Here is an 11,879-nt window from a genome sequence, read left to right on the forward strand (position 1 = left end):
GTTCGGTAGAAAATAGTTTGTCATTCCCATACAGTACACTCTCTTGGTGTCATTTGAACAATGACTTAGGGGTAGGGTTTGATAAATGTGAACTATTCTCTTAAAACCAACTCCTTAAATTCCAGTGAGTAGTTAGTGCGTCATAATACAGTGGAAAAGGAGATAATCATCACTAAATAAGTCCTTACTAGGTAAAATATATTGTAGAAGTGGTAATAACTACTGCTAGGGTATAAGCTTATTACCATCTCGAAGGATATAAACTAATTTATGGTGGATCTCACCTTATTTTTAGCACTAGAAATTTGTGTTCTCTGCTACAGGACATTGCAAGATCGTGTTTTGACCGGAGGGCACCGCAAAAAGTGGTAATTAGCCACTAGATACCGATACCATTATTTTATAGTTTCCACTGGTTTTGGAGAGATAAAACATAGTGAAAGTATCTAAATGCCCTTGTCTCTTTCACATCGGAGATGGAGGAGGCCGATAAGAATGGGCTCTCGGAGAAGGAGCTAAGGAGGCTAGGCAGGATCTGTGTTGTGGGTTAGGGGATGGCAAGGACGAGCCACTCTGTCCAATCCGGCACCACCATCCCAAGAATCCATAGCAGGCTCAGCGTGCAGCGGTGAGGTCCCTGGCGATTGCGGCATGACCTAGATGTTGCAGACATGCAACACAGTGAGATGGTGAGTTTGACTCACAGACATCCACATCAAGAGAAACAAACAAAGCAGTTGGTGGAAGGCACAAATGCATCCTGGGAGGACGTGCACTGACTTGATCAGTGCAGCCATGTCTACACGCATAGCGATGCGAGGAAGAAGCATGAGACATGTATGGTAGATAATGCCATAGGGATACGGAGAGGAGGGGAGCCTCCTCCTCCTCTGGTGGCGTCAGCTCCGGCTCTGAGCTAGCTGCACTACAAATGGATTCTTGATATGGTGGTGTCGTCGAACAAGGGCATTTTGGTATTTTGGTCGTGTTTTCTCTCTCCAAAACCAGCGAAAATTATAAAATAATGTCATCAGTGTCTAGTGGCTAATTATCACTTTTTATGGCGCCCTTTGGCCGAAACACAATATTGAGGTGTCCTCTAGTAAAAAGCGCAAACTCCGAGTGTCTTGTAGTAAAATTTTCCTTATTTTTATGTAGTAGTGTCCATGTTTAGGCAAGGTAGAGTGGAATTTTTTTTAGTTAACCCCCATCTTATTTATCTACTTTACGCATGCATACACTATGGTGTCTCTCCAACCTATCACGACAGAGTCATGGGTCTACCTTATTACCAAATTTAGCAATCAACATTAGTGTTGCTGTTAAGGAGAATGACAAGAGACAAAAGAATATTGTGCTCTCCATTTTTTAAGGGTACGGCAATAATGCACACACGCACAACACATTCACACCATGCATGCATGTGCGTCCCCTCAAACACATACTTGAGAAGAGATTGTAGGTTCAAGACCTTGGTGCAACTTGCAGTCCCACTGAACGCGCTTACCCTATTTAATTAAAAATAGTATTGATAATTCTTGATTTGTATGTTGGTGTTAATTAAAAAATAAAAATAGTATTGATAATTCTTGATTTGTATGTTGGTGTTACTTAAAATAGTAGGAATTGATATATTTTGGGACAATATTTAAACTTAGAACTTGATTTATTTTAGAACGGGTATAATGTAGTTAATTCCACTATTAGTTCGGGGAACCCTAATTAATCCATGGAGTACGTATAACTGTATAATTAATCATCTGGGCGTACAAAATAAGTAGAGGAATTGAGGAACGGATAAGTAAAGAGCAAAAGACAAGCAGCAAAAGAACAAATAAAAACAGGCATCTCTCTGAACACGAAACAAAAATACAGGAACAGGACATGCAAAAAAAACAAAGTAGTAGTACTCACTACCTAGTCGCCCTCGCAAACAATAAAACAGGAAAAGAAAAAAAAAAAGAAGAAGCAAACAACACGCACGCCGCAGTGAAGAGTCTGACGCGCGAGCATCCGCGGTATGTGAGCGAATTAGGCCGCGTTCGGCACGAGAGTCTTCTCGTTTTTCGTGATCATGCTTCTCCAATTATTAAACGGTATATTTTTTAAAAAAAATTATAGAAAAATTATTTTAAAAAAATATATTTATATATTTATATTTTTTTAATAATTAATAATTAATTAATCATATACTAATTAATTACTATTTTTTTTCCAACTTATGCCCCTACGCCAAGCGCGGCCTTAGTCGGAGAGACCACACGGTGGGTACTGTTTTTCTTTTTTTTTCAGGTGGGTATGTTTTCTTTTATATATTTTATTATCTCGTTGATTGGTTCCGATAAATATGAGGTTGGTTTATGATGTATAGAATATTTAAATACGAAAAAATTTATATATATATATATTATTTAGAGAAATTTACAACCGTACCATTATAATTTTACATTAAAATATGTCATAGATATCTAATAACATGTAAGATTCAAATGAGTCAATAACATGTGAGTAGTGATGACATATCTCGAACTTTAAAAAGTTTTAATGGCATGGTTATAATTTTCCATATTATATTTGTGTATGGCATGTTTCATGTATAAAGTTTTTATTTATAAAATTATGTGTATAATATTTTGCGTACAAAGTTTATATTATAAAATTGTATATATAAATTTCAGGCTGACTACGTGGGTCCGTTCGGACGAGATAAATTATGTGATATCAGATGATATCATTAAATCATTGAAAAGCTAACTTCCGCCAATTGGTCACTGAAGTAATCAAGTTCGCTGGTGGAGCGAAAGGGCCCGTAGCCCTAGTAGTTACAAAGGTTTCAGTAGCACTTGAGGTCCTGGGTTTGACTTTTGGTTGGAGTGAATTATTTAGGATTCTAACAGCTTTGTGCTTTCAGTGGAAAGCGAGGTGTCTGTGGTGACTTCGTCCTTTACTTGAATTTTTTTATTTGGAATTTGGGCATTTTCGTGGGTATTTTTTTGACTTTTTAGAAAGTCAAGTTCTTTTTTCGAAAGATTACCCCATCTTTGTTTATGCTTCGGATTGGAACAAATGACTCTAATTCGTCCACGATATGCCGACCAGATTTCGAATGTGTTTATAGGGGTAGGGTTTACGTGCGTACGTACGTTCTTAGGGGAGGGGAGGGTGTAAGTGCATTGTGAGATCTGCTTGTTATAAAAAAAAAGTTCGCTGGTGGAAAGGAGCGCGCGGTGGAGTGCTGGGGGACGCCGAGCCACCCGCCGGTGCGCGGGGGGGGGGGGGGGGGGGGGGGGTCACGGGCGTCTCACTGTAAGGTGGGCCCCGCTCAAGCCTGACCCTGACAGATGGGCCCCCACCCGCACGCTCGTATATAAAAATCAAAATCCCGTGTCCCTGCCACAATATGCGCTGCCAAGAACGCCACCGCTTTTTGCAGTGCGCCCTCTCTCTCTCTCTCGCTGCGCTCTCTGCTCTCCTCTTCCCACTCCCACCCGCGTGGACGGTGTTGCAACCGGCCGCGCGCGCGAGCAGCGAGCTGCCTTTCTGGAAGGTTCTGTTGGGATGGTGGGGAGGAGTTGGGGTGGTGGGGGTGGTGGTGGCGGCGGCTCTGTCGCCGTGCAGCTGTGGCGGCGCTGCTGCCTCCTGCTGCTGGTCGCCGCCGCCGGCGCCGCCGCGCAGCGGTCACCGGTGCTGCCGCCCGCCTACAAGACCTTGTCCGGTAAGCTCTGTCCCCTTCTGCGGTGTACGGGGAGAGAGAGAGAGGGTTGTAATAATCCCCTTGTTGTTGTTGGTCTTGTGGTAGGCCACGAATTAGTCGTCAGGAACCTGTTTTTTTTGTCATGTTTCCTTTGCTCTAGGACATGCAAACGATTGGTTTTGCGTTGCGCTGATTTGTGGGGGGGCTTGGAGGAGAAATTTTGCCGTGGCTGGAAGGTTGTGAGCAACTGGTCAGCATGATCGACCTGTAATTATTATGGTTTCGCAAGTTGAAATTCTGCTGCACTGGTTGATTGTTTCTTGTCCTTTTATCAACTTACTGAGTTGCAGTTCTGCAGTTAATAGTTACCAACTGAATTTCTACAGCAGTTCTGCAGTTAATTATCAACTTACTGAAATGATGGGTTTATGCATGGCTTCTTGCTTTTGATATGTAGCCTGACTGAATTGAGCAACCATGGGCATTTGTTTCGCAGGTAATCCGCCCCTTGTTATAGCTAAAGGTGGCTTTTCAGGAGTGTTTCCTGATTCCAGTTCAAATGCCTTCACTTTTGCGTTGACCTCTACCTCGAGCGCCACAACTCTGTGGTGCGATGTGCAACTAACCAAGGATGGTGTCGGAATTTGCCTCCGAGATTTACTTATGAACAACTGCACCAGTATAGACCAAACTTATCCACAGGGAAAGAAGACGTACATTGTCAATGGCAAAAAGCAAGATGGATGGTTTCCTATTGACTATACAATGTCTTCACTGCAAAGTGTTATCCGTGAGTGCCAGCTTATCATTTTCAACTCCTCTTCAGGGTTCAAATTTTGGACTGAAATTTTGGGTTTACCCCTAGGTCCTGGTAGGATATGCTTATGGGATTTCTTTTTTTCAAATTTGTTTCAATATAGCAAATGGTTGTTCAAATTTCAAAATAAATCCCTTTGATCACCAAAACACATGATGGCTTTGACTGTTAGCCGTCGACGTAGAAATTATATGCTTTGTTCAAACTATCACAAAACTATTAATATTTAAAATGTATTCATGAAGTTACACATCATTTGGCATACCTATCGCAAAATGATATGTGAAGATTTTTTTACATGTATGAGTGTGATCATATCTTGTTAGTGGATCAACTCTGAATCTCTTATCAACCAAGCGACCAGTAAGTGGAGCATCGTAATATATTTTTTATCATTATATCAGTTAGAAAATTTGCCAGGCGTCTTAATTATAATGGCATGGACACATGATACCAAAGTCATTTTGGCATCTTCACCCACCCTAGCCACATCAGATTTCATTTCATACACAGATGTGTCCAGGCCACGCTGTGCAGAATTACACAACACATTTTTTCTTACTTAAAATAAAAGGCATTTTTGTAATAGCTATGCCACACGGTACTAGTAGTTTGGCTAAATAATGTGTAATTCCATGGAATTTACTCTATTTTTGCTTGTACATAAAATGCTTCTTTAAAAATGTGCATTATGTTGATGTGATATTTGTTGTCATACTTATGTACTCGTCCTGTCATTAAACAGTAACACAGGCAATTTGGTCTCGCCCCGACAAGTTTGATTTTGCCTACCTTCCCATCCTTCCTGTTACCAATTTGACATCCTTGGTCAAGCCATCTTCTCTTTGGCTGAATATTGAGGTTGAGTTACTTATTCTTGCAACTTGAACCTGCAAAAAACTATTGTTGCTACTTGCTAGCTGTTCATGACTTAGGAGTTCCGTAGAAACTATTTTTTTTTTTTAGTTTCGTAGAAGCTAATTTTTTTTTCATTTGTGCAGCATGATATTTTCTACAGACAGCATGGTTTGAATATGACAAAATACATCCTTTCAATTTCAAAGAATGCTGCGGTGAAGTATATCTCATCGCCTGAATTGGGTTTTCTCCGAAGTATACTGGGAAGAGTTAATCGTAAAACAAAGCTAGTGTTTCGCTTTCCTGATGCAGCCAGTTCTGATCCTTCTTCAAACCAAACATATGGTTCTTTGTTGAGTAATTTAACATTTATTAAGACTGTTGCCTCTGGCATAATAGTTCCCAAGGAGTACATTTGGCCAGTGGCACCTAATAACAACTATATTCAGCCTTCCAAATCTATTGTCGGAGATGCCCACAATGCAGGTTTGGAAATATATGCTTCTGACTTTGCAAATGATAGAATTATCCCTTATAATTACAGCTATGATCCGGTGGAAGAATATTTGCATTTTGTTGGTAACGGTAACTTCTCTGTTGATGGAGTATTAACAGAGCACCCAGTTACTGCAGCGATGGCTATTGGTAAGATTCTAACATTATTATACTAATTATTTGTTGAAGTTGGAAATTTCATCGGTACTCCTTGTTGTAAAAATTTAATGCATCTGAAAGCAAAATTATTTACTAAGAAGAAAGGACACAACTTAGCAATAGATGCTTGATATTTGTTTGATAAGAGGCAGCAACACTTTTGTAAGTTTATGTCTCAATTTGGATCACCACCAAAATGCTGTTGTGCATTTTCTCTATTGAAACCACATAGGCCAACAAATGATCGTTGGATCCGTTTTTTTTTTTTGTTTCGACAAGGAGATCATCATCTGATTTATTCTTCCTTTCATGTAGTTGCATATTTTTCATAAGATCTTGATTGCGAGAAGAAGAAGAATATGGGATGATTGAAATGCTTATCGGGCACATTGGAATTTTTTATTGCCTAGGGGTTAGATAATTGTTAGCTCAATATAATCATCATGGTAATAAATTCCCCCCTTATCCTTAATGACCAACCTTACTATAAATTTTGTCAACTATCTTACAGAGGAATGCAAAATTACATGTTTTCTAAAACATGTCAATTTTACCCTTGTCAAAATTATATGTTTTCTTCCATGTGCTATAGTATCATGCTCTTTGCTTTTCGGAGGAGCATTGAAGCATTTCCCTATTTTCCCTATCTCGCTGGTTTCTACCATAGAGGAACAAATTGTAAATTTGAATGGTTTGTCATAGACAATTGTGAGCATTACATAAGCAGCATGTTTAGCACCATCCATTATGTAATGCCCGTTTATCATGTTTGGTTTGGATGTCTATAACTGATGAAAGGCTATACAAGTTTATGGCCTTTTCTGCCCTTATGCTAACATAGTACATCTGTACATGCAAGGGAGCTTTGTGCTTCCACCAATCCCACTTATTCTGATTTTCTTTATTGTTTGGCAAAATAATAAGGGGATATTCATTAATGCATTTGAATTTCCATGTCCACAGGTTGTTTCACTAATTTGAATGTAAGCAGTAAGACAGATCATGGTATGTTTCATTTTGGAGCCAAACCAACTTTACCACCTCTATCCATGAGTCCATGACGCTTGAATGTCCATAGGTTCAACTTGGTTTAATTTTTGTAATATTTCTTTACAGGGAACCCATTAATTATCTCCCACAATGGTGCTAGTGGAGACTACCCAGACTGTACAGATCTGGCTTATCAGAAAGCGGTTGATGATGGCGCAGATGTCATTGATTGTACTATTCAGATGACCAGTGATGGAGTTCCTATATGCATGAGTTCAATTAACCTGTTTGACACCACTAACGTTCAGAGAACCATTTTCAGTTCTCGTGCTTCTATCATCAGAGAGATTCAGACAACTCCAGGAATCTTCACATTCAATCTTACTTGGGCTGAAATTAGCAACAGTGATTTGAAGCGTTAGTTTCTTTATCTCACGCTGTGATTATTTTGTTGTTGTCTTCTATGGAAAGTATATGCTCTTTTCCGGTTTTCCTTGATGATTTATATTTGGAAAAGAAAAATAATGCGCGTGATCTTTGTTTGCAGCCAAGATATCTTCCCCAGAGAGTTTATTTTATCTTGTAAGGAACCCATTGTACCAAAATGCAGGAAAATTCTTCAGGTTATCTGACTTTCTAGCATTTGCGAAAGATAAGGATCTTTCTGGCATCATGATCATCATAGAGGTGATGATTCATCTTGAAGTATTAATGATTCTTGTTAATCTGACCCTTTAGCTTCGAACTTTCTATCACTTGAATTACAGAACCACTACCATCTTTCCTTCCATGGACCTGGAAAATAATCCTTCTATAGGCAAAAGTTCACCTGAAAGTTACCTTTTAATATTCTTATGAGAAATGAGTTACTGACGCAATCTGCTTTGTGGCGCCTAGGAATAAGATAGTTTACATTGTTTCCATTTCTGTTTTAATATTTTCACTTTTGTCTTTATTGTAGTTACATATCTGGAACCAACTTAAATTATTTCCTATTAGTGGAGCCTTTTACATTGATCATAACTTTTGTACTGCAGAATGCTGCATTTATGGCAGAGTCATTAGGTTTCGACGTTGTTCAATCTGTAGCCAATGCCTTAAGTGATGCTGGTTATAATAATCAAACTACAGAAGGCAAGGATGTTATGATCCAGTCGAAAGATAGTGCTGTTCTTGTCAAATTGAAGCAGCAGGAAACCAAATACAAGCTTGTTTACACTCTCCCACCAAAAATTGGGGATGCATCTGCTTCCTCACTTGTAGATGTGAAGAAGTTTGCTGATGCTGTTGTTGTTCAGAGGGTATCTATTTTCCCCACAAGCCAGGGATTCATCATGAGGGAAACAAATCTTATGAAAGATCTCCGTTCTGCTGGGCTAGCTATCTATGCACAGGTGTTCCGGAATGAGTTTGTATCACCACCATGGGATTTCTTTTCTGATGTGACGGTAGAAATCAATACCTATGTTCAATCAGTTAAGATTGATGGCTTCATAACTGATTTCCCGAAGACAGTCAAAAGATACAAAAGTAAGTGACATTTCCCATATCCATATGGTTCACTTCTATTTTTATTTCTGGTTAACACTGCGATAACTCCCATCATATGAAATGGATTTAACTTCCAATTGTGAAATCCTTGGAAGAAGAGGATGGATCAAAATATTGCTGCACTCCAAAACTCGGCACAAAGAACCAACCAGATTGCCCCGGTGGATTAATTAGGAATACAGAAACAAAAGGCAGCGACCGAGCAAGGTCAAATTGATGTAACATGAAACCTATTAGTGCAAAAGCCCCATGGAGAGCACCAAAAGTCCAGAGACCACCTAATTGACACCAACGAGTAAAATACCCTTTCCGGGCACCATAGTAGCAACAAAGAGTGTACTAAACTATTGGCAGGGGTGGAAACTGCTGCAGTTAAGAAACTACAACCTTCCAAATTGGAACTCACCAATCAAAGAAAAAAATTAAATGTACATTTTGTTCTTCCGTTTTATATGAATATACACGTGCGAAGAGGAATTGAGGAAATATACATGTGCCACAAAGCGGGGACATGCGTTGGGGGAGCGCCACCAGCGCGGTGCCATGCTGTAGAGCTGCAGTAACGACTGACGATGTCAGCTACCACACACGCAATGCACACCGGTGCCATGGACCCATCGTGTTGGTGCGACCCACCGGGAGGCACCGTGGTACTGCTCCAGAGTGGCGTGGCAATGCCTTGGTGTTGCGTCTCTGCGCCGCGGCAAATGTATATTTCCACAATTTCTTTTCCCTCATGTATATTCATGCAAAACGGAAGAAAATAAGTGTATTTAATTTTTTTCCTCACCAATCCATGGGTATACCAAAAATTTACAAAAGTTGTCTCTGTAAACCAACCTCCTAAAGCTAAATAAGCGCAAGGAAAAAGCAATAGGCTGGACCATCCTACAAATACGAAAGTCCCTTCGTAACCAGTCATCCATAATATCAAATAAATTATTTTCTTCTTTTATAACTCTACCAAGGGCTATAGTCATAGTGATCCTCCTATTCAATTACTTCAACCATTTTCGAGCACCTTATATCACTTCCAAGACATCTGATTTTTTTTTCTTGTTCAGTGCCCTTTTTCAATGGCCTCGAAGATAGAAACTTTGCAATTTTATCTATGGCGTATGGGATCACATTAAACCTGTCAAAATCTTTTCACTTCCTCAGTGACTAACTAGTCGCACTCCTGCTATTTCACCATAAAAGAAAAAAAAAACGGGTGTTTTGGCTATTTTGGATCTTAGCAGTGGAGTGGTTGCTCTTTTCCTGGAATTTTCTACTTTTTTTTGAAAAAAAAGGTCGGAATGGATCCTACTGCGTATATTCTCCTTGATGAAGATGAGAAGGATTATGCAAGGAGAGGCTCTTAATTAATTTTTTGCAGAAATGCACTGGTTCACTAATCTGATTGCTCCTAGACACATTAACCGCTACAACAGAGAAAACGAGTAACAAAAGAATAATTTCCAACTTTGCAGTTCGAGATAATTTCCATAAAAAGTTTTACTGTAATTTCAATTTTCATATGACCCTGGCCATACTATGTTGTTACTCATGGTTGCTGCTTGCACACATGCTCTCTCCTGTTGGCAGTGAACTCCTGTATGGGTCTGGGAGATAACATGCCTCAGTACATGTTGCCTGTGGAAATCGCCGGCCTCGCGCAGCTACTCAACGGCAGCACGGTTCAGCCACCAGCTCTGTCACCAATGCCAGTACTGAGCTCATCAAACGTCACTGAACCACCTCTACCTGCTGCGGTGCCAAAGAATGCATCTGGTGGTGGTAGTGGTAGTGGTGGCACCCCGGCACCCGGCGTGCCGCCCTCTGCCGCTCACCCTGCTTCTGCTACCACAAGAACCGGCATTCTGCTGATGGTAACAGTGATCTGCGCATCTCTGCACGTCTGATCTGACATCAGTTGTTGAGGCTGTGTAATTGCTGTTCAGTTTTCAGATTCTCCATAGTTCTGGGAAAGCTGCTGTCTATCCATGTTGGATCTAGATGTTTTGGGGGGAAACCTCTGAATATTTGTTTCTTCCTGCTGTGTAAATCTGTTTATAGGAGAAGGGCTACATTGTCAAGCAGCCACTGAAGCCTAATGTCTGATAAGTGTAGAAATACATTGCTGACTCAAAGCTGGGAGCTTCAGTGTAATGTTGGAGTAATTAATTTCATCTCCTGTCTGAAGAGATGCATTTGGTGATAATGATTCCACATGAAGAGTTTGGATAGATCTGGGCTAGCTTATTCCCCAGTTTACTTAACCATAATAACTTTTGATTAACTCTTTTACATGGAGCAAAAATGAAGCAAAAATAAAAGATTAACACTCTCTTGGCAGTCCGAAAAACGATTTCGTCCTACGTGCGTGGCATCTACCTATATATCATAGGGAAAATTTTATCTATACCATAAACTTTTAAGCGGTACCAAAAAATACCACAAAATTTCCCACCTTTCTAACTATATCACAGAATGCAACGGAATACCGTAAAGTTTGGGAGTCGGCCGCCGGGTGGGAGTGGGCCGGCGGGGCGAGGAGGGGTGGCGAGGAGGGGCCATCGGCAGATTTCGGAGAGGGATAAAAATGTCTAGCATCATTATTTCCCATGCCGTCCCATTCCACTCCCGTTATTCTGTGATATTATTAGGAAGGTGAGAAATTTTGTGTTATTTTTTTGGGTACCAGTCAAAAGTTTGTGGTGTGGATGAAATTTTCCTATCAAGGCCGTGTTCGGTTGTGGTTAGGATAACCGGCTCGAAAAACGTGATATCAAATTAGTATTTGATTAATTGATTATTAATTATAAAAAATCAGAAGAATGAATTAATCTGAATTTTTAATGCAGGATATATATATATATATATATATATATATATATATATATATATATATATATAATATACCATTTGTCAGTTTAAACGTAGAAGGGAACACGGTCCTATGCATAGAAAAAGAGGGAATACGGTCAGTTACCTTGAGGGCATGTTTAAAGGCAGAGCCCGTTATCGACTCTTATCTGATCTACGTTAGCAACGAGAACATATTTTATAATGATAAGTACAAAGGTAGAATCCGGTATGATTTCTTTATTAATGCAAAAAAATACTTTTTATTACACTAGTTTCCTTTTTATTTCCTCTTATGCAAGAAAGTTTTCTTTAATAAATGTTAAATGTCGACTCTAAGCCATTGTTATGCATGACAACGGTTTTTCTCTCTCCTTCTATCTCTTTCCTTTACGTCAACAAATTTACTTACGTGACGATTAAGAGAGTCAGCAAATAAACACATTTGTACGTGGCCCAGGGGAGTCT

At 39.7% G+C, this 11,879-nt stretch overlaps 1 protein-coding gene across 1 annotated transcript; it reads left to right on the forward strand.

The window, feature by feature from the left end:
- The first annotated feature begins 3,415 nt into the window (after positions 1-3,415).
- On the forward strand, positions 3,416-10,834 carry LOC102712196 (glycerophosphodiester phosphodiesterase GDPDL3). The gene is made up of 9 exons (XM_015840555.2): positions 3,416-3,715; positions 4,191-4,484; positions 5,257-5,372; positions 5,513-6,014; positions 6,987-7,028; positions 7,140-7,430; positions 7,561-7,700; positions 8,051-8,543; positions 10,152-10,834. The coding sequence occupies exons 1-9, from the start codon at positions 3,559-3,561 to the stop codon at positions 10,466-10,468; spliced, it is 2,352 nt and encodes a 783-aa protein (XP_015696041.2). The 5' UTR covers positions 3,416-3,558; the 3' UTR covers positions 10,469-10,834.
- Positions 10,835-11,879: the final 1,045 nt, after the last annotated feature.

This window comes from Oryza brachyantha, chromosome 8 (assembly GCF_000231095.2).
Source record: "Oryza brachyantha chromosome 8, ObraRS2, whole genome shotgun sequence".
Taxonomy (NCBI): Eukaryota; Viridiplantae; Streptophyta; class Magnoliopsida; order Poales; family Poaceae; genus Oryza; species Oryza brachyantha.

Coding starts and splice junctions, on each gene's coding strand:
- LOC102712196 (XM_015840555.2), top strand. CDS start 3,559: ATGGTGGGGAGGAGTTGGGGTGGTGGGGGTGGTGGTGGCGGCGGCTCT. Junction 4,485..5,256: donor TTCACTGCAAAGTGTTATCC/GTGAGTGCCAGC, acceptor GTCATTAAACAG/TAACACAGGCAATTTGGTCT. Junction 7,701..8,050: donor GCATCATGATCATCATAGAG/GTGATGATTCAT, acceptor TTTGTACTGCAG/AATGCTGCATTTATGGCAGA.